General features: G+C 42.5%; 1 protein-coding gene across 3 annotated transcripts in view; it reads left to right on the top strand.

Annotated features, from left to right (window-relative positions):
- Nucleotides 1–24,026, top strand: part of CPQ (carboxypeptidase Q) — a 385,779-nt gene that overhangs the window by 278,425 nt on the left and 83,328 nt on the right. For all 3 annotated transcript variants that reach the window (XM_080646549.1, XM_080646548.1, XM_080646550.1), the window contains exon 6: nt 11,961–12,052. In XM_080646549.1, coding sequence (XP_080502675.1) covers nt 11,961–12,052 — 92 coding nt within the window. The remainder of the gene's footprint in view (nt 1–11,960; nt 12,053–24,026) is intronic.

The following is a 24,026-nucleotide window of genomic DNA, read 5'->3' on the forward strand; positions in this document are numbered from 1 at the left end:
CACATGCTCTGAACACACCCCTGTAAGCTCGGCCCCAGGAAGGCAGCAGATGAACTTGGGGAGTCTTGCTGAGACAACAATCCCTGAGGTCTGAGGTGAATTTTTACAAGGTCCTATAAATACTTTAACCGACTATTTAAAACTACTCCCTTACCCTCACAACTTTTATAAATAAGGTGGGCATAGACCTGGAAAAGCAAAAGCTCCAAAAGGTCAGATATTCCATTACGTTGGCCATATAAGGTTCATCAATTCTGAAGCATTGAAATTATCTGTAGAATACGAGTGTGTCTCACACTTCCCATAATTGAGGAATGAAAACGTTTGACATAAACAGCACTTCTGGAAGGCCAAACACTCCTCTTGAGAAAATTCTAGTCCCATGTCCCTATGGGTAGGGCTCAGTATTTGCAGAGTCATCAATGATGACTTTCCAGCTGAAACCGGTTTGGCTCAGTGGATAGAGCGTCAGCCTGTGGACTGAAGGGTCCCAGGTTCGATTCTGGTCAGGGGCATGTACCTTGGTTGTGGGCACATCCCCAGTAGGGGGTGTGCAGGAGGCGGCTGATCGATGTTTCTCTCTCATCGATGTTTCTAACTCTCTATCCCTCTCCCTTCCTCTCTGTAAAAAATCAATAAAATATATATTTTTTTAAAATGATGACTTTTCAGATCTAACAGGGATTCAAAGATTCTAGTCTATCTCCATGTGCCCCACCTGTCCAAACCCAGCCTGATTTTCAGGCTTTGCTCTCCCTTAGGCAAATGTAACTGATTTAATGTAAAAATATCCTCCGTCCAAAGTTCTTTCTGTAAATCTAATCTATATCTGTCTTGTTGTAGCTTAAAACATTTCTATTAGGTGTGCTAATCCATTCATCAACAGATATGTACAGGGCTCTCTGATTCAGCAGGAGCTGTGTATAGAAACTAAAAGCAGAAAGTACGTTATTCATGATTAATGGCCAAATGGTGGAGCAGAAAATAACATCTTTGCCATTCAGGGGAAGGAGAGAGGAAGGAAGGAGGGATTGGAACTGGGTCTTAAAAGGTAGTTGGGATATAAGGAAGTCAAGAGAAAAAGGAAGGACAAATGGTGTGGTGTAAATGGTGTGAGGAGAAGCACAGAGAGGGCAAGGAAATGAAGAGACCAATTTACCTGGAGATGAGGCTTTGGGAAGGGGCCTGGTTGGAGGGACAGATTAGAGCGAGTCTGCACAGGACTTGGAATGGCATTCTACAGAGGCTGGCTCTATGCTATATACCAGTGGGTACAGGAAAATGTTTATTCTTTATCTAAAAAAAAGAAATACATTTTACTGATATTTAGCATGTATATTGACAATATTGTATGCATGGCATTTATATATAAACTAGAGGCCTGGTGCACGAAATTCATGCATGGGGTGAGGGGGAGGGTCCCTCAGCCCAGCCTGCACCCTCTCCAATCTGGGACCCCTTGAGGGATGTCCGACCGTCTGTTTAGCCCCAATCCCAGTGGGATCGGGCCTAAATGGGCAGTCAGACATCCCTCTCACAATCCAGGACTGCTGGCTCCCAACCACTTGCCTGCCTCTGCCTGATTGCCCCTAACCACTTCTGCCTGCCAGCCTGATCACCCCTAACTGCTCCCCAGCCGGCCTGATTGCCCCTAACTGCCCTTCCCTGCCAGCCTGGTCATCCCTAACTGCCCTTCCCTGCCAGTCTGGTCACCCCTAACTGTCCTCCCCTGCAGGCCTGGTCACCCCCAACTCCCCTCCCCTCCTGGCCCAGTCACCCCTAAATGCCCGCCCCTGCTGGCCTGGTCACCCCTAACTGCCCTCCCCTGCTGGCCTGCCCCCCCCAACTGCCCTCCCCAGCAGGCTTGGTCACCCCCAACTGCCCTCCCCTGCAGGCCTGGGTCCCCCCCCAACTGTCCTCCCCTGCAGGCCTGGTCCCCCCACAATTGCCCTCCCCTGCAGGCCTGGGTCCTCCCAACTGCCATCCCCTGCTGGTCTGGTCACCCCTAACTGCCCTCCCTGCTGGCCTGATCGTTCATAACTGCCCTTCCCTGCAGGCCTGGTCCCTCCCAACTGCCCTCCCCTGCAGGCCTGGGTTCCCCCCCCGCCCCCGCAACTGTCCTCTACTGCAGGCCTGGTCCCCTCCAACTGTCCTCTACTGCAGGCCTGGTCCCCTCCAACTGCCCTCCACTGCAGGCCTGGTTCCCCCCAACTGCCCTCCCCTGCTGGCCCGGTCACCCCTAAATGCCCTCCCCTGCTGGCCTGCCCCCCCAACTGCCCTCCCCTGTAGGCTTGGTCACCTCCAACTGCCCACCCTTGCTGGCCTGGTCTCCCCCAACTGCCCTCCTCTGCCGGCCTGGTCACCCACAACTGCCCACAACTGCCCTTCCCTCCAGGCCATCTTGTGGCGGCCATCTTGTGCCCACATGGGGGCAGCCATCTTTGGCCACGTGGGGGCGGCCATCTTGTGTCTTGGAGTGATGGTCAATTTGCATATTACTCTTTTATTAGATAGGACTAGAGGCCTGATGCATGAAATTCATGCAAGATTAGGCCTTCCCCCAGCTGCCGGCACTAGCTTCCCTCTGGCACCCGGGACCCGGGCTTCCCTCACAGCCCGGCTTCGTCTGGAAAGTTGTCTGGAAGGACATCTGGTCTAATTAGCATATTATGCTTTTATTATTATAGATATACATATGTGATGATGCATGTGCAAAACTGTTTTACTGATAGGGATTCATGCTATAAAATTTTGGAGGCAGACTATAGATGATAAGGAATGGTTAAAGACTTTCATCCAGCCAGTGACATATTCAAAGCAGTATTTTAAGAAAATGAATCCGGCAACAGTTATACAGAGAGGGTTGGAGGAAGCAGTTTAGTGTCGATTGCAGCAACTTAAAGGGCTTCAATTGTGGTAGCCACACTGGGAACGGAAAGGAGGAGAGAGTACCAGAGACACTGCGATGACCGTACCCTCTGCAGGGTGAGACTGTTCCTTCGCAAGAGCACTCAGCAATTACTTTGGAGCTGAGAAGGAAGCAATGCTCAGGAAGATGAGTTTTTTCATTCAAAACCTCATGATTGCAAAAATGTATTGACATTGCCAAATGGGTCATGGTCTAAAAACCTAAACTTAAGTGGAACCCAGAATAAAAATTATGATTAATTATTGGTTAAAAACAAGTTTAGATAACTTCATGACTAACTTTATATAGACAAGGAAAATCTTTAAAAATGCAGATAACATCCTTTCTACCATCACCCTGAAAAGGAGCCCGTGAAAGAGGTAACAGAAGCAGCATAATGCCGCTCCCGCATTACAACACAACTTGGGCTCGATAGCTGCTGTTCGGTGCTGAAAAGAGATCCCAGAAATGTTCTCATCTCATTTGCTTGCTGGAGATGTATTACTTTCTGATAATCCCCGATTCAAGTACAAACACATTCGTTCTTCCTCACACAGCGTGATCTTCACAAGAAATAAAATTTGAAGAATAATATTGGTGGGTGTAAATTTGTAAGAGAAGTCTTGGTACCTGTATTTGATTTGCCATCATTTTCTTAAAAATCGTACTGTTAAACTCTCCCCATTTGGTGTTTTTGCAATGTAGAACTCTTAACAAAAGTGTGATTCAGAGTTTAAATCAGTCATTAACCAGGCTTCTCAATTTCACCTTGCAGATAAAACACATCTAAATAATGGTAGGGAAGAAGAAATAGCATGTTTTAAAATGCCAACTAGATTAGGCTTCTGATCCAGACGTGATACTAACTTTATCTTCGAAATGTATTGATGAAAGGGCCCTGCTATCAGGCAATTTAAATAAGAAAAACAAATGCACATATTGTAACTTTAATCAGACACTAGATATAGACTTATCATTTGTCTCATTCAGCTAAAAAAGGCTAAAGATTGAGTGTGCCTGTGTATAATTATTTTAGCTGAATATGAGTAAAATGTAGTATAGAAAATAGATATAGCATATTGCACACATCAGAACAACTAAGATGAAAAGTTTGACGGATAAGTAGAAGCTAATATTTTCATACATAGTTGGTGGGAATATAAATTGGTAACCTTTCTTTAGGGAATAAGTGATGTGTTTTAAGAGCCTCAAAAATGTTTATACTATTTAGATTCAGTATTTCTACTTTTAAGAACTTATCCTAAGTATAAAAATCTTAAATGTTTGATAGTAGCTAAACAAAATTAATCACTTTCTTAAAAATTATTTATTATAATAGATAAAGGCCATATATGCCATGATTTTAAGTGCAAAAAGTGGTATAAAACTATATATATAAAATGTCACTATTTGCATGTATGTATATGAATACATTAATTTAAAAATTATAAGGCAATATAACTATACCAGTAGGTTATTTTTGTTTTCTAATTTTTTATTATGTTTCTCACTTTTCAATTTATTTTATGTATTATTGTTGTGTTGTTGTTACTCCGCACCAGAGAATATTTTTTCATTGATTTTTAGAGAGAGTAAAAGGGAGGGAAGATGGAGGTGAGGGAGGGAGAGAGAGAGGGGGCGGGGAGAGACATCGATGTGAGAGAGACATATTGATTGGTTGCCTCTCGCATGAACCCCAATCAGGGCTGATGTCAAACCTGCAACACAGGTACATGCCCTGACTGGGGATCAAACCCGAGACCCTTAGGTATGTGGGCTGGCACTCTAACCTCTGCACAACACTGGCCAGGGCTTGGTTTTCCTTTTAAATCTGAAAGAAGGATATACGCATACCGTTCTTATAATCAGAAAATATATCGAAGTAAAAACTTAAAGAGAACTGCCAGAGTTTAAAATGCAAATATCTATAATTTAATATAACTAGCTGATGGAAGGATTTCAAGAGCAATATATATATATATTTAATGACGATCATCAAGAGCTCTTGATGTACTAAATTTTGACTAGACCTATCTGTGCTACAAAAGTAGGTAAATGTAATAGCAACCGAAGCACATGTAGACGTTAACACAAATCTGAGTATCTCAGCTATTGGGGTGTTTTCACCTGTGTAATGTGGGCTTTAGGTTTACATAAAGAGCATATCCTAGCAACTTTATAAACTCTGGAGGCACAACTATGCTTTAGATAAAATGAAAAGGCCACAGATTTTATTTATACTTATATAAATATAGTCAGTAAGCCAGGATTATTAAAAAGAGAAATGAGTAAGTCTCAGGAAATTAATAGTCCAGTGGGGAGATCAACATTTAAGTGTGTTTGCAAGTGGAAATAAGAGGGATGTATGAAGTTGCAGAGGAACACTGAGAAATGGGTAACCAACTTAACCCTAAAGGTGGGGGAACCTTCCCGGGGAAAGTAATGTTAGAGATGGGCTTTGTTGAGTGAATAGGAGTTTTCCAGATGGAAACAGGAAGGGTCATTCTAGATAGGAAAGGAGCATGTACAAAGAACCAAAAATCTGAGGTAGCGTAGCATGTTCAGGACCAGTAGGAAATGTAATGTGGCTGGAATGTGGGCTGAGAGGCAGAAGCAGGAAATAAGAGTGGAGAACTGGGCTAGGGCCAGAAACGGCCTTCACATACTGGTAGTTACAGTGCTTCTACTTCAGCAATGATTAATTGTGATTTTCCTGGCTAATAGGATCCTAATCATTATAATGAGGTAGGATTCTATATTCTGCTCCCTTTGAATTATGGAAATGATAACTGTTATGACCTGTTCCACAAAATAGGCTATAAATATGATCATATCTCTTTAATTACTTTACAGTTCATTATTCCAGCCTTCTAGGCCTTATTGGCAAAAAGTACATTATCTCTTCCTGAGACCCTCCCACGGCCTCTGGAGGATCCACGAACCCTGGGGCTTTCCTCGGGCGAATAGCTAGTCCCCCTCCTGCACGTGACTGCTGTCCCCTCTGGCTGTTGCATGGCATCGTTTGCACACCCACGTCACAGCGGTGCCCATTCGGGGCAGCAAGGTTACATCACTGACTTCCCATCCTCAGCTTTTCTTCCCTAAATCATGGCCTGTGCACCAGAACGGCTGGACCTGGAGGAGCTTATAGCGGTGGCCACACGCTCGCTCGGCTGAAATGAGCCCTTCCCCCGGACCCTGAGACCACTGTGTTGAGCCCAGGTCGCCAGCCCAGGCTCCTCCCTTCGCCAGTGGTTTCCAGGACCTGCCCTGTCCAGGGCCTTAGTGATTGTCATCCTGACCGAACAGTTCTCTCAGTCCCAGCCCCCAGTCCTGGGAAGCAGGGCGGAGGACACTGGGCCTTTCCTCCCAGAAGGCCCTGGGCTCCTTTTACAAGCTGATTGACCTCCTGCCCAGAGTCCAGGTTGTTGCTCCCGATGCTCACGAGGGAGCTGCTTAGGAGATGGAGTTTTAAAAAAGTTTGTTATCCTGCCCAATGCCTCCCCAAAGTGCCAAATTGCTTTGTGTCTGCATAACTAAGAAAGATAACGAGGTAATTCTTCTAAGAACAAAAGGTTTTCTTAAGTGACTTTCTGTTCCTGCCCATAAAGAGAAGTAGTTGCAATAAAATAAAATCTTTATCTAATCATGCCTCTATTTAAAAACAAACAATGGTAAATTACAGTAGTTTAGTAAATAACAAATTATGTAACTTGCCTAAGGTGGAAATAGGTCTCGACCCCCAAACCCATATACTTAACCACTATGCTTTTGCCTCTTCTCATTCAATTTATATGCTAATATGTCATTATTTATTCTATCACTCAGATACTACACTTATGTTAGGGAAGTTTATTGTGGGAATAGAAATCTCTAAGTGTAGGCACTCTCTTCTGAGCTACGATAAAAGAGAGCTGGACATGGAGTGTATTTATGAACGAGTTCATTTAAATGGAAAGTAAGTAATTTACAGTAGGAGAAAGTTATGTTTTCTCTACAAAGTTAGGTCACAGAAGGGAGAACAGTACACATACATAGTTCTGGAGGGATTGAAACTGAGCAGTTTATGAGTATTTGGGTTGATGCATATTAACCAATAGGGTTCTTTAGAATTCAAGATTTGGGAAAGCAATCTTCAAGGTTGGATTAATCTGAGGTGATTTTATTTTGCCCCACTCTTGGTGCATGTGTAAGACAGTCAAATTACCTTTTCAATTGATGAGTTTAATGGAAGCCACCTCTCAGGCTTGTCATCTTTAAGTTTGATAGTAATGAAAAATAAAGTCCAGTAAAGGTTGTTCTCACCTTTTCTCATCGGCACTATTTTCCCAATAGCATTATTACTCTCCTCAATAAAATGAAAGTGAAATGCGTTTATGTTAATATTTCATAAACAAGACAGAACTCTGACACATTATCAGTGGTCTTTGTTTTTTAGAGGAAAACCATGTATGCTGTAAAACGTTTGTTGTTCCATTCAGAGTTCTTAATAGAAATTCCAGAAGGTCAAAAGATCTCTGGGAAGTTTGTATGCATAATGGGGGAACTAATCGCCTGTCTTCTGACAAACCCTCAGTGAGACCTGCATCTAGCCAGCTAAGACGGGGGTCTTCCCTCTCACCTCCAATTCTAAAACTTTGTTTCATGCGCTTGCCTTGGGCCGGTGCTGTACGCCACGGAGCCAGGGCCAGAGTTTGAACCACGATGACTCCTGAGCTGGGTCGTTTCCCCCAGTTCTACTACCAAATACAATTCGCACAGTTGACTTCATATCGCATTGTGTTGGTGGTGTTATTTTTGCTTTATTATTGTTGTTATTTTATATACTTAAAATTCTTTGCTTTTAAATCTAGTTTGGATTTGAGATGCACAATATGTTATCATTTAAAAATGATCAATATAGATCGGCCCTCATTTTAAAGTGAAGAAGCTGTTTCTATTTATTTGGACTGGGATATGCTCTGTTGGGATGAAGGAGCATTCCATACTGAAAGATGTTATGTGCTTTTGTACAAGTTAGATAAAATTTCCATTTTTTTCCTTGGCTGGGAATACTTTCTGTTTAAACAAAGGTGTTCTATGGCTCCTCAGGAAGGGGAATGCGGAATAAATATACTTCTTGTGGGAATAAGATTGTCCTGGTCATTATTGGCACCGACTGAAAGCCTGTGGAGTGATGTAGAGAGAAGCTGACAATTCCTGAACACCTACCATGTGCCAGAGGCTGTTTTTGATAGGTACTTGCTTTATTTTATTTTCTGAGCCATCCCATAAGGCAGTTACCATTTTCCTGGTATAGAGGAAGAAACTGAGGCTCAGAGAGATTAGGCAACTAATCTAAAGTCATGGAGCCAGGGGTGGCACAGCAGGGAATCGATCAATGCTTGTTCAGATTCTAAGGCCAATCCCTTTCGTGACCCTCACTGCCCATGTGTGGACTGAGGTGGCCCGGGGGCCCAAGCCCCACATTAGCGGCAGGGTCCCAGGGGTCCTCAAACTTTTTAAACAGGGGGCCAGTTCACTGTCCCTCAGACCGTTGGAGGGCCGGACTATAGTTTAAAAAAAAAACTATGAACAAATTCCTATGCGCACTGCGGGCCCGGGACGAGTCGGCTGCTAAGCAGGACAGGCAGCGGCACCCGGTGGGCCGGATAAATGTCCTCGGCGGGCCGCATGTGGCCCACGGGCCGTAGTTTGAGGACCCCTGGTAGGCATTGAATGAAGTCCCATGTATTCCTTTTAGGTTTAGGGACAATGAGAATGTCCAAGTGGAGAGAGATTTGGGGGCGTACTCAGGTTTTTGCTGAACCTCTGGTTTCCTAACCTCTTTCACCTTGAATGTGGAGTCGGTGCTGGTGTTCCTGCTGATGGGAACCGAGCTTCTCAAGGGCTTGAAGGTGGCGCTGTTCGTCTTTTCAGGGCCAACCACGCACCCACAGCTACACTGTTGTTTGGGAGCTTTAGCATTGCTTGCTTCTAACGGGCTACTTCTTCATCCTTTTGGTGGAACGTCATTGGTCATCTGGCTGATTTGAAACGTGAAGGAGACTAATTCTGTATGATAATGCTTTTCAAGTGGCACACCAAATCTTTAGGGATAGTCATGGCATTTTCTTTTAAAAAATAATTTTTTTAAACCTGTGCTAACTGCCTCTTGATCTTTCTGTAGAGCAGCGGTCGCCAGCGTTTCAGACCTCACGGACCACAGGTTGGCAACTGCTGACTTAGAGAATTCCACCGTTTTAATGACTTGGTACTGTTTTGCTGATAGGTACAGAGATATGTAAAGAGAAGGTACATTTTCCCCTTTTTTACGGATCTGAAAAATGTTCGGAATTTTCATTTACTGTACTTTGTTCTGTCTAATATTGTTCTATGTTGCCAGCCAAGTGTCATTTGATTTAAACTGACATTAAACACACTTCTTTTAGACAAACCAAACGTTACGATCCTTAGCTACACGGATTAGGTTTCTTCCTCCAGAAGTTTCAGTTTGTGCCATGAATGTGGTGAGCAGGTGGATTGACTGGAGCAGGCAGTGGGCAACTTAGGGTTCTTTTTCAGCAGGCATTTGAATGCCTTTGGCGGACGTCCTCTCTGAGTATTTAGATTCCCCTTCTCCCTTTGGGGAAAAGTGTGTGCTCTGTGCTTGGATATCCATTATGTAGATTTATAATTCATTTATCAAACGTCTATTACATGCCAGGCACAGGGTAGTCTTACATACACTCCCATCTCATTTGATCCTCACAGCCACCCTGTGAAATCATGATGGCATAGGCCTAGAATATTCTCTCCTCTTTTCAGTATAGGAGGCAGAAGTCCGGCTAGAGCAGTGGTCGGCAAACTCATTAGTCAACAGAGCCAAATATCAACAGTACAACGATTGAAATTTCTTTTGAGAGCCAAATTTTTTAAACTTAAACTTCTTCTAACGCCACTTCTTCAAAATAGACTTGCCCAGGCCATGGTATTTTGTGGAAGAGCCACACTGAAAGGGCCAAAGAGCCGCATGTGGCTCGCGAGCCACAGTTTGCCGACCACGGGGCTAGATCAATTTTTAGTGGTCACACGGCAGGTGCCTAACGATAGCAGAGCTCACCAGACGGACCTGCCTTGCTTGCCTGGGAGTGAGCTAGCGGAGGAGTTTTAGGAGATGTGGCTGGGAACGTGGTGGAGGGCCGTGAATTTTATTCTAACTTGGACACCAAGTTTTGGGTTCATTTCTTCATTCACCAACTATCCTTGGGGCACCTAATGTGTGCCCAACACTCTAGGCCAGCCGTGGGCAAACTACGGCCTGCGGGCCGGATCCGGCTGTTCTATCCGGTTCTCTTGCTCTCCCCTCCGCTCCTTTACTTTGAATTTATATTAGTTCACACAAACACTCCATCCATGCTTTTGTTCCGGCCCTCCGGCCCAGTTTAAGAACCCATTGTGGCCCTCGAGTCAAAAAGTTTGCCCACCCCTGCTCTAGGCACTGGGGGCAGCACAGTGAATCAGAAAACATAAACCCCTGCCTCCTAGAAGCTTACATTCTGGCTACCGGGGTTTTGAGCAGAAAAAGGAGGTGATCTGGTTTAAGTTTTAAAAGGTCCTCCTGGCTGCAGTGTGGAGCGTCACCTGCAGAGAGGCGAGGACCGTGGCGGGGGTGGGGGGGGGGGGCAGTTAGGAGCTACTACAGCAATCCAGGCGACAGAAGGTGGGGCTCGGACCAGAGTCCTGGCAGAGTGAGGAGCTGGGTTCTAGGCAGACTTAGAAGAAAACACCAGTGGGATTTGCTGAGCAGCTGGGCGTGGAAACGGCTTGCCCGGGCTTTCACTGGAACTCGGGACAGCCTGCGTCCGAAACCTGTGCTTTTCTAATTATGTTAAAATCCTCAGGTGTAAAGTGGCCTCACAATGATAGTCAATTTGGTGACAAATGCAGCTCATTTTCTGCTCCTTGGCCCGAGGCTCATAACAGGAGAACATTGTTGGTGCTGGAGGAGGCAGGGCATCGCTCTGTTCCCCGGGACCACTTAGGGCTTCAGTTGAGCAGCTGCGGCCTTGAAGGCCAGGCGCCCGCCCGTGGCAGCACTTGCGTGGATGTACTTGGGATTTGCAGTGCGTCCAGCTCAGAGCCACTCAGTCTTTCCCTAGGGCTCCCCCGTGGTGAGGCAGGAGGGTGGATCCTCTTAATAAGATTTCAAGCCCAGCTTCCTGTTTTTCTGCCTGTGCTACTCCTCTGAAACATTATGAGGGCTGAATCAGGCCAGGTTTTAATTCTTGGTTACGAAGTGGGATTTTAGTGTATTGTATTCAAGTTTGAGAAGGAGAGCTTCCTTGTAGTTAGCTTTTCCTGAGCAGCCATTGTCCCTCAAAAATGCTTCTACATGTCTGTAACTTTAATAGCTCCAAGATACAAATGTGTATTTCCCAAGTCAATGAAATTGCTACCAAGCTGTTTACATAGCAATACGGTGAGCAGAATGTTATCCTCATTCAATTCATCTTCATTGACCTTATGTGAATGACCTCATCGTTCCATGTTGGAGAGGAAGATGTGGGCAAACATAAGGGGTGCCTTTGCTTGGCAGTGGTTACATTGCCGAGAACAGCATGGGCAGCTAGCCGACATGTGGGCATAGACTAAGAAGCAATTCCCTACACACCTTATCTTGAAACAGGTTAAATGGGTTGGTTTCAGTTAATTGCCGGAAGCCCCACAAACTGCCTATAGTCCTCCTCACTGCATTTGTCTGTGATCTACCACCACTGAGCCCTGGGTCTTGGGGGGCAGGATGTCCAGTTAGAGATGTGATGAGAGGCTCTGACTTCCTGGCCTGCAGGCAGCGGCTGCACACCCCTTTCTACCTTCACCGCCTGGAGACCAGCCTGCGGGCGCTCCTTCCGTGTGTCAGTCACACTCTGAGTCAGGCAGCCACACCAGCGAGAGAGGAATGCGCGTGCCTCTGGCTCCTTTCTGCCTCCAGGACGCAGATGAGAGGCCTTGCCACTAAAAAAATTTTTTAAGTCAACTGAGGGATCACGTGTTGTGTTATTTTCCTCAGGGCTGCGTCCAAAGAGGACTCTCCGTTTGGTGCTCTGGACCGCCGAGGAGCAGGGTGGCGTCGGTGCTTTCCACTATTATCAGTCACACAAGGTGAGAGCAGCCCGACTGCGGGCTTTTCACATGGAATGCAGTGCAGGTAACAGTCCCCTCTTCGTCCTGAAGCATTGTTAAATGTACACCCCAGGTAGTCACAGCGCGCTCCTGTTACCCAGGAAGTTTCCCCATCACAGGGGTCGGCAAACTCATTAGTCCACAGAGCCAAATATCAACAGGACAACGACTGAAATTTCTTTTGAGAGCCAAATTTTTTAAACTTAAACTTCTTCTAACGCCACTTCTTCAAAATAGACTCGCCCAGGCTGTGGTATTTTGTGGAAGAGCCACACTCAAGGGGCCAAAGAGCCGCATGTGGCTCGCGAGCCGCAGTTTGCCGACCACTATCAGATCAACCTGTGGACCTACCAAAAATAACTATTATGCTGACTTTTATCACCACAGATTGGTTTTGCCTGTTCTTGAACTTCATATAAATGAAGCCATACAGCGTGTACCATATAGTATGTACCATACAGAAGCCAGACTGAAGACTGTGATTTTTGTGATTCATCGTGTTGTATTAACAGTGGTTTATTGCTTTCTACTGTGAAGTAGGTTTGTGTTGTATGCATGTAACACAACGTTTTAATCCATTCTCCTGTTGATGGCATTTGGGTTGTTTCCAGTTTGAGCTATTATGAATAAGGCTGTTATGGACATATTTATACAAATATTTTGGTGGATGTATGCAATTCTTTTCTCTTTTTTCAGTTGCTGATGTATGTCTAACTTTGTTAGAAACTTCCAAAGAGGTGGGAGACTGTCCCACCCTACATTCCCACCTGCAGCGTATGAGAGTCCCTGGTGCTCCCCATCCGTCCCAATATGCTGTACTGTTAGAATGTTCATTTCTGGCCATTCTTGTGGAAGTAACACTTTAATATTTTTCAAGGTACAGTTCTGAAAATTATCCCTCCACTGCTAATGTCATCTTTCTTTTCCCTTTCCTGCTTCCTTGCCTTAAGGCTACCACCTTCATTCTGTGCCCTGCCTTATGATTTAAGGAAGACCAAAGGCCTTTTCTTCCTGCATGAGGCTTGTGGGCTGTTAATGGTTAGAGTGGCCTTATTCCAAGCTGGAGGAACACCTGGAAGGACCAGGACGTAGAAATAAATGCCATCCAGCACGTAACCACAGTGGACGTGCTAGGACAGTGGTCGGCAAACTGCGGCTTGCGAGCCACACGCTGCTCTTTGGCCCCTTGAGTGTGGCTCTTCCACAAAATACCACGACCTGGGCGAGTCTATTTTGAAGAAGTGGCACCAGGATGCAGGCAGCGGTTGCACACCCCTTAGAAGAAGTTTAAGTTTAAAAAATTCGGCTCTCAAAAGAAATTTCAATCGTTGTCCTGTTGATATTTGGCTCTGTTGCCTTATGAGTTTGCTGACCACTGTGCTAGGACATAGACTTCATCACCTGGCGGCTGGGGGATGTGGGAACTTCCCTGAGCCCGAGGGCCTGAGGAGGGAATGATCCCCAGAAGGGTTTGGAGAGGGAGATTTCTCTTATGCCTTAAAAAGGGTAACCCTAGAAAGTGTGTGTGTGTGTGTGTGTGTGTGTGTGTGTGTGGCAAAAATGCCTTTGTGTTACTCTTTCTTTATGAAATTGTTTTACAAAAATGTGAACGTCTTTACGTCTTTATTGGCTAAGTTCAGCTTGCACTACGAAGGAAATGTCACCACATATAGGAGGATATCATTGTCCTCTAGTGATTTTTAGGACTTTACTTATAGAAGTGGAATTTAACTTTGGAATTAAAAAATACTACAAGTTATTTTATTGAATTTTCAAATCCGTGAAGAAAATGAGTGTAGTCCAGATGACATTTGCCTAATCTCCTCCTCATGGGAACAATGTTTCTTTCTTTTCTACTTTCTTCTCTGTCCTTGAAGGAGAACAGGATGTGATTTCTCATGTCCTGAAATGTATAAAAGAAAAAAAGAAAAAAAAAAACACCCTAGAATAGTTTCCACTGGGTTGCGGACATTTTTTAATCTTTTCCATTTTAAGCAAAAATATGATCTGGCATAATTATAATGAGTCAGGTAATCTGGCCTGGAGAAAGCCTCATTACACAAGATAATCAAATAAAAGAGATTGATACGTTCTATCTGGCATGAAAAATTTTTTAACCTTTTCCTGATGTATTGCACAAACTACTGGCAATTGAATTACAGGGACTGTGAACACTGCTGTGTTCTGGTAGTCATTAATAAGGGCAATATTTTAAATAGGCATTATTAAATGAGGGATGGGATATATGATCACTCTAAACACATCAGTTTATCCTAGTCAAGTCTAAATCAGAAAACGTTAAAAAGAGTATGTATGATATTTTGTCAGAATTTCTTGCGAGGCAATTCTGAGGAACAAAATTTCTCTTTACTTATGTAAATATACAAAAATGCTCACCTCTTTTAGGAGTGAACTTCTTGCCAACTCTCCAGCCCACATTAGGTTCATGTTTCACTCCAAAATAAAGGAATAGGTTAGAAATGCTTGTCCAACTCTTTCATGTTATCTGGGCACATGGCTTCCTTAGATTTTATTTCACCGGCCCATTGCCTCTGTGCGTGTTAATTTAGCTACAGTGACACTGCTAGAGTGAGAACAGCTTTGTACTCGTCTGCAGCTCCGGTTGTAAAAATAATAGCCCTGATATACGCATTCAGCATAACTGTGTCTGGACTATGTCTCCAGAGCGGCCTGCCTTATATTGTTAATGTTCCGTGCAATATAGACATACTAATCAGAGGTTATTGTCTCAATCATTACTGCTGGGCTTTTATGCATCCTGCGTTTTTCTGTCAGTGCCCAGATATTTGCATTAGTCTGTAAAGCACAGCACAAATTGGATTAAATTTTATTTATCTCAGTGTATTCTTGGTCTGAAGCCCCTTACAGTTCCAACATTCTCATAATTTCTATAGCACACCTGGGAGCTCTTTGGGGTCTTATTAGAATTTGTGGTTTTGTTATTTTTTAAAGAGGCCTGTGGTTTGCATTTGTTTGCTTTCTCCTGTGTAGAATTCCATCATGAATACGGGACTTCTGAATTGTGGGTCTGCAGGCTATCTATATAGAGATGCACGTCAGCCTGGGAAGAGAGATCCCTTTACGTTAGGACAGGCATATTATGCCACCTTCCGAATGAACATGTGTAGGCTTCGACTCACGTCTTTCCTTTACCTCTCTTCAGAAGGGTCCTCCTTCACTAGTTTTCATTCTTTTTTCCATAGAAAAGAAAAGAAATCGTTTAAAATAAAAAGACTAGCTGTGAGAACTAGAATGGACTCTTTCCATGTTCCTGGGGCCTTGTCTACAGTCTGGGGCATATTTACCAGCTCCCTGTGGTTTCGGATCACAGTGGCGTTTGGCTTAAGCATTTGGTTGCAGCCCAGTACACCTAAAGAACAGTGACCTGGCATCTGTGCCACCATTATTACCCCAAGTACGGCAACTGGCTTTCGAGGTTGGTTCTGAGAACACTGTGCCAAAGCACTGAGGTTTATTGTGAATGTTTGTATTTAGCATCTTGTCTCATTTATTCTCCAACTTGAAACCATGAAGAAGGACGTCAGTTCATGGCCAGCCTCTTTGACCAGCTTACTAGAGGTTGCCTACGAGGCACAAATGGCTTGTCTCAGTGCCTGCTATTGCCAACCCGGTCCTGATCTGATGCAAAAGGATCCACAGCATATTTAGTGCATGGGCTTTCTAAGGAAGCCAGATTGGCACACAGGAGACCCAAATCTGAGTTGAGGTGTCATGCATTAGGCTCACACGTGACCTATGTGGGCCCAAGCCTTTGGGCCTAAATTGTCCCATCACATACAGTCTGGCCTTACTAAGTTACAGAGTCAGCAAACCACTTTTGAACCACCTGCACTATGTTCATTTCCTTGGGACTGTTTCCTTCCCTCCATCTTCTAAATCAGGGGTTGGCACACTTTTTAAAGAAAGGTCCAGATAGTAAATATGTTAGGCTTTCAGGCTGTATGGTCCCTCTGCTGAACTCTGCCATTATAGTGGGAAATTAGTCAGAAAATATTAGACAAATGAGCTAGGCTATTTTCCAATAAAACCTGAGGGGGAGGGAGTGAGGGAGGATAAAGGGGCCAGGGAGTGGGGAGAGGAGGAGGAGGAGGAGGTAGAGGAGGGAGGGGAGGAGAAAGGGAGGAGGGGGAGAGATTTGGCACTCTGACTTTGTTGACTCCTGTTTTAAATACTGATGGGGAATAAGTTTAGAGAACTGTCTTCTGAAGCCGTTTCCAATCTCACGGGCACGGCTTTGGTGGAAGAGGTTTGTAGCAGGTAGTGGAATGCTAACCTTTAGAGTGTCTTGTGTCCCTTTAGCTGTGTCTTGTGTCTTGGTCGGCTTTAATGTGACTGTTTGTAAGCTCAGCACGCGAGAGGTTGCAACTCCTTCCCCTGAGGTATTTGACCAGCAGAACTCACCACCACCAGGTCAGTCTGTTGCCTTAACTACAGCCCAGTGAGCCACACAACAGACATAGTAACCTGCTGGGAGGAGGGATTAACAAACCTTCCCAATATTCCTTAAAGCAGTAATAATGATCAAAAATGTATTCTAAAGGGCATGTTTTTAAAATCTATACATATAGAAGGATCTTTTAGAGAAATTAATACTCCAATACAGTGGTTGCCAACCAGTGGCCCGTGGACCACTGGTGGTCCGTGAGGTCCGAAAGGTTGGCGACGGCTGCTCCAATACATATTCCCCACTGACATTGACTAGTTGTCGTTCACTGCCTAACCACATCCCATTTCATTCATAAATGTACCTACCGTACGTATTTTTTTAAAGTTGAATTATTGTCTGGGGGAGAAGCTCTTCCCAGCAGACCCCAACACCATGTCCTTTGGTGAGTAGCCCTTCTGGAAGTTGTTTCCTCCCTCTGGCTGCTGTGGTTTTTGTCTAAATTGTCCTTTTTTTTCTACGTAAAGGAAAATAATTTATTCCTTATTTAATAAGTCTGAAAATCCAGTACTAGAAATTTTTTGGATAGACATGCGCTGTTTTTCTTATTTCATACATTTAAAAAAAGAGGCTCAGTCGGGTAAAGAATGAGGTACAGAGACTAAACTTGAACCATCTTTCCTGTATCCAGATTTCAGCCATAATGACTTCTATGATCATATACTTCTCTACCACTCATCTGAAGTATGGGATTTGCCTATATTTATACAGTTGACGCTTGAACAATACAGGGTAGTTGAAAATCTATGTATAATTTTCGACTGCCCCCAAACTTAACTATTAATAGTCTACTGTTGACTGGAAGCCTTACAAATAACATAAAAGTGAATTAACACACATTTTGTATGATATATATATATATATATATATATATATATATATATGTGTGTGTGTGTGTGTGTGTGTGTGTGTGTATATATGTATGTGTATATATATATATATATAGTATTCTTATAAGCTAGAGAAAAGAAAATGTTATTAAGAAAATCATAAGGAAGAAAAAATACATGTACAGTATTTATTGAAGAAAACCTGTGTATAAGTGGACCTACGCAGTTCAAAACCATGTTGTTCAGGGGTCAGTTGTATATACATCTATGCGCTCGTCCTAGTACATACACACCAACATATTAGGAATTTTGGTTACAATAACACATGAATGGATGAATGGAGAAGTCACTTTAAAGTGCTTAGTTTAAAACACATAGCACAGAATCATATTCCACAACATTTTGGAGGACAGGAAGGGATATTGTACAATCATGCATATATCACCTGTCACCAATAATTCTAATTGTTTTCGTTTTCATTTTCTCTGGAGAGTATAAAAATAAACGTTTATTTGTTCATGAAGTTAACTCTCTAAATCCTGCTACAATGATAAAAATATTTTCATCTTCACTTTTCTTTGAGGCATATGCTAAGTAAAATTTTAGCTGGACAGTAGTTAAAAATTTCAAAAATCATCCAAAAAGAACTTTGAGTGACATGAAACTGCTCACACTAGTAAACGTTAAGATCATTGCACTAGTATTTAAAAGACTGTCTTCAGATCAGAAGCTCTCCAAGGTACCACCTTAGGACATCTCCCACTGCCTCTCATCTTAAAAGGAAAATGGAAACAAAAGTCTAACCAGGAGAGATGGTAATCGTATACGTATTTATCTGTTTACAATGTTCCTACATGTGTAAAGCTTAGACACCTCGGAAAATAGATCAGGACCCTCCACAAATCAAGTCCAGCTTCCTTTTTCCAGGGTAACTGCCTGCTACACCAGGGACAGGGAGACCGCAGGATGGATCCCTGCTTGTGCTGTTTTTAAAGATTTATAAGGACAGAGATTGCACTTGCGTCAATATATTTTTTAACATTATCAGGCAATATAGCATATCCCAGGCCATATCCACTTAGTTATGTCTTTAAGGGCGCAGCTTAGAATACTAGAGGAACGGTTACAGAAGCAGGTAGCTGTGAGGTTCCCAAGGTGAACCTTAATCCTACCTGCCTCCGTAGTTTCTGTGTGAGAGCACTAAGGAAGAGTGGGTGAGTTAGGGGGCACGAGGATGAACTGAGAATTGCACCAGAGACATTTAAACATTATTTGCAAGCTACACTCAAAGAACAAATACTTCAGCACTTTTTCTGTTGTTTTCTGTTTTTAAGAAAGGGGACTGATGTATTCTTTCCTTGGTCAGAGATAAAGCAGTTTATAACCTTTAACATGTTACTCTGTCCTGCATCATTGAGAGCTCAGTTTGTAAGTACTTGAACTGGCCAACTGTTTTCTGACTATGTTGGAAAAATGGTGCCCGCCAAAATGGACTGGTGTTTGCGCTTCTTCGGCGAACAGTGCTCAGGAGCGGCCCCTCTTGGGTAGTTCAGCTTGCCCAAGTCTAAGACAACAGAAATGAAAAGAAAAATGAAAATGAAAGACATATTCAAGAGTATAACAAATAGTTGAAACCTACGGCACGAAGCCTATTGGCTTCCATAAAAGCTTGGCAGAAAGGCTTTGCCAACATATGTGATTTTTATCTTCCCATCTTTTAGGCAATTACCTTAATACGGCACACTGCGGCGAGGGCTTCCGCGGAAAAGCTCTATTTAAACATCTTTTTCTAAATCACCAAGACAAGGACGGAGCAAATGAAGAGGAGTAAAAATACTCATTTGTACACAAAGCTTCTATGTTCAATCCTCTAAAACTGCAGTTAATGCCTAATTACACTGACACTCCCACTGTACATAAATATTGAGAATGCGTATATAATTTCCCAGCTAATTATTTCATTATATGGAAGTGACACGTGCGGAGTAATAAATTAGCACTGTCTCCACATGAGCCAGCAATTGTGGACTTTCACATTGAAATTTTCAAGTGGAATGAAGTGCACTTTTCTCATGACTATCCCGATTAATTGAAGAATATCTTCGACATTTATGTGTGTAAGACCAGCTTCCTATCGCAGATATGTACCATTAAAGTAAGGTGGAGAGATTTCTGTGTTCCTAAGTTATTACTGGCAGAGAAACCAAAAGAAGACAAGGGGTATGGAAGTCTAGACTATAACTTTAATCTTCAAAAAAAAACCAAAACATCTTTAGCTATAACAGAATGTCAAATATTTTTAAGTATATTTTTATTGATTTCAGAGAGGAAGGGAGAGAGAGAGAGAAACATCAATGATGAGAGAATCATTGATCGGCTGCCTCCTACACGCCCCTCACTGGTGATCAAGCCCACAATCTGGGCATGTGCCCTGACCGAAATCAAACCATGACCTCCTGGTTCATAGGTCAACGCTCAACTGTTGAGCCATACCAGCTGGGCCAGAATGTCAAATATTGTATTCTCAAATTTAAACTAGAAAATAATAGTGAAGCCTGAGGGAGGGACAAGGAACTGAAGAGAGGCTCAGAAGATTGGTTGGAAGAAATTCAATCTCTCCCTTTTTGTAAATTTAAGGATTATTAAGGAGTGTGATTAGGAATAAAACTTTTCAGGAAAAATAAAACCACATTAAAGTCCAGGTTTTAAAAACTGACCCTGGCATACAATACCTCACACCTTCGCTGTGAGAATCAGTCTATTCGAGTCTAAAGGTGCCTCTGAATACCTTTCATTATATTAGCAGCGAGGCCTCCGGGAAAGTGTGAGACACACGTGTGTAACCCGTGCTCCTTGTGTTGCTGCAGGGCTAAAGATGCACCAATAGGGTTGACCGTCTGAATAGGAGGCAGAGCGACTACAGGCTTCCCTCTGCATTCCAACTTGACGAAGTTTCCTTTTTCATTTTATTTTCTATTTTACTATTTCTAAGCCATACAGCTTCTCCTGAAAGTCTAAGAATGCTTTTGACAAATGTCAGTGCCCGGTGGAGGCCCATGATGCATGTTTGGTTACACCAGTTGTTGCTAACCTTGAGCACTGGGCTCTGTTGTGACGACTGGACAGTTTTTACTGCCTTTGATTGCTTTGCCTCGCATGTGGAAATCATCTTCTGGGTGTATCAAAACTTTATGATGAGTTGTAATCTATAATTAGGGACTCAGACTTAAAATTTAGTGGTCTGTGTTGATACTAATGCAAATAACTGAGGCCTACAATGAATTACCAGAGGCCCTTTTCCTGTGATGAATTTTGCACATGGACAAGCAGTGACAACTAATACCTGGCACAATTTGTTTCGTTGCCTGCTATTTGACTAGTATCTTATGGAATGTGTCAATAGCAAGATGTATTCTAATTTCCAAAATGGTAAAATAGGAGAAAAATGTGATTCTTAGTAATCAAGGAAATTTGGTGTTTATCTGTGATATGATAGTGGCAGAAATAGGGGATTCAAAACTAAGCAGAAAAGTAGTACTTAAGTATCTTATTGGTTCCTGATTAGCCTGAGATAGTCTATTTCCCACCCATTGTTCTGCTGTAATTATTGATCTTACGCTCTCAAAGGTGTCCTGGCTTGGGTGATAAGTTATATAGCTATTCTACTTATTAGGCAGTCTTGTTGATGATAATAAGTCTCATGAGAACTGGATAATTCCATATGCAATGTACCTTTGAATACATAGAATAAATTCACATAATCCTCAGGGGGGAAAAAACCCTATTAATAAGTATTTTCCTTTGTTGAGGATGACATGAAGCTCAGTGAGATTAAAGGGTCTGCCAAGGTCATTCAGCTATTATGAGACAGAAAAAGGAGGACATCCAATCCAGATGTCCAGGGCAAACTAATTCTAGTGAGTTTAATAATAACAATAGGATGAGTATCATGATCATCATTATTACTTTAATAATGAAGCTACCACTTACCCAGTGGAAGTTCTAACGGTTGTCTGTGCTGTGGACCACTCTGGCAGTCTGGTAAAACCTATGGACATCTTGTCAAATAATCTTTCTATGTTCATAAAATAAAATGCATACTATTACAAGGATATGAATTTTTTAAAATGTCATTATCAAACTTTTAAAACTAAATATGTAATATAATCATGCTTTTTAAAAATTCCTAAAATAATAAGGTCCTGCAGTATTACCTAGTTATTACTGTAATTTCAAAATAGTAGTGAACATAAGGTTATTTTGTGATTTCTACAACAAATCTAATGTGATATGAAAATTATCTGTGATTTTTATTGGCAACAAAGTGACAAGTTCTGCTAATACTACTGTGTGGTTTGTTACTTACATTCATAATTGAAGGAAGTTATAAATTTTATTTAGAGTTTAATGAAAATAAAGATGTAATTTTTCCCATTCAACTTCACCTCTATCCCTATGAACCCCTAAGGCAGTGGTTCTCAACCTTTCTAATGCCGCGACCCTTTAATACAGTTCTTCATGTTGTGGTGACCCCCAACCATAAAATTATTTTCGTTGCTACTTCATAACTGTAACTTTGCTACTATTAATGAACCGTAATGTAAATATCTATGTTTTCCGATGGTCTTAGGCTCTACAGCAGCGGTTCTCAACCGCTAGCAGGGTCACCTAAGACCATCGGAAAACACAGATATTTACATTATGATTCATAACAGTAGCAAAATTACAGTTATGAAGTAGCAACGAAAATAATTTTATGGTTGGGGGTCACCACAACATGAGGAACTGTATTAAAGGGTCGCGGCATTAGGAAGGTTGAGAACCACTGCCCTAAGGGATGCCAGATTAGGAACTCCTTCCTTAGCCCTGCCAGTGTGGCTCAGGGGTTGATCATCCACCTATGATAGAACCTAGGAGGTCACAGTTCGATTCCAGGTCAGGGCACATGCCTAGGCTTGATCCCCAGTGTGGGGCTTGCAGGAGGCAGCCGATCAATGATTCTCTCTCATCATTGATGTTTCCATCTCTCTCTCCCTCTTCCTCTCTGAAATCAATAAAAACATATTTTTTAAAGATTAAAAAAGGAACTCCTGCCTTAGAGTTAACCTGCAAAATTATTGTTATTGTCCCATCTTTCAAATGAGTAACTGAGGCCCAGAGTACTTACATAACTTGCCTAATAACTTTCACCTAATAGCCAAGAAGTGTGTCAAATGGCATTAGCACAGGTACATCATCTCCTCTAGCTCCCCAGTGGCAATCACTGCTGAAGTGGAAATTGCTGTATCCATCCCCCTCAGAGACTCACACCCCCCTCAGCACTGTGGCCCTAATCTCCTGCACCTCCTTCAAACAGCAGTGAAACCCTGGATGAAGAATGCAGATATCCAAAGAGAAACTTGGGGAGAGGTCTGTGTGCCTGACTAACTGCTTCTATTCCACTTGCCTGGAGCATTTGCAGTGTTCAGTCTCCCCTGAGGGCCCCTCCGGTGGTTTCACACAGTGATCCTTAGTCCCAATGTATTCGCTGCCATTTCCTCCTGTAGCTGTTTTCTTCTTCTACCTGTAGGTGATTACTGCTGCTGCTTATGACTGTTCTCAGATGAGGGAAATTGTTTTTCTACACCTCCCTTAGCTTAATACTGGTACCTATTTGGATTTTTTTTTCTGTAATTGCTAAATTCCTTAGCCTCCTTTTATCTAAACTCTACCTATTAAATTATCTTACCTCTTCTCAAAGCTGAATTGCCTCATCTGTTTATGATTTTCCTTCATTTTGTCCGACTGCTTTAAAACTTACGAAGTATGGGAAGCAATTGCTGAAGCTCTTAAGTAGTCCCGGGATACCTTTATTAGTTTCTGTAATTGAGTCTCACTGATCAGACCATGTGTTATTAGATGCATGTTGTACTAACTGTAGCAAAACAAACCTTAAGGTTTTTAAAAACCCATTTGATATTTTAAAAACTCTATTTAAATGCCCACTGCAGTTCTCCTATGATGGCCATTTTACTTTGGCACGTCTTGCATGTTAAGTAAGGGTTCTCATCTTTGACGATAAAATGATGATGGCAGGCTGTACCAAGGATGCATTCAGCCCTGTTTTCACCTGAGAAGGAGACAATTTTTGCCTAGCTATCAGAATAAGAGTATCTTCTTATTCCATTATTGAAGGAACCTTGTAAGTTTTATATTTAGATAATTGAAGGCCATTTTTATTGTCATTCCATATAGTCTTCTTGGAAGTATTTATTGTTAGCGTTTATAATGGATGTTGTATTTTTAAAAGCTTTATAGATTATACAAAAAATATTCAGCTTAAACACTAGTTGTTGAACCCTATACTTTCTTGAGAAGATTTTTTTTTAGAGCAGATTTTTTAAAAAACCTATGTTGCCTTATCACCAACACTGGCAACCACATCATCATCATCATTATTTTCACCACCACCACCACCATCATCCAAAATAGTGTCTAGTTCTACACTTGCATGGTTTACATATATGTATATTTACACACATATGTCTTTAAACACATAAATATACATATTTATTCATTCACTCAGCACATGTTTTGGGAGAGCCTTCTAAGTTCTAGGCACTGTTTTAAACTCTGCCCTTATCTTGCTTTCATTCTA

The sequence above is a fragment of the Plecotus auritus genome (assembly GCF_963455305.1).
Source record: "Plecotus auritus genome assembly, chromosome: 11".
NCBI lineage: Eukaryota > Metazoa > Chordata > Mammalia > Chiroptera > Vespertilionidae > Plecotus > Plecotus auritus.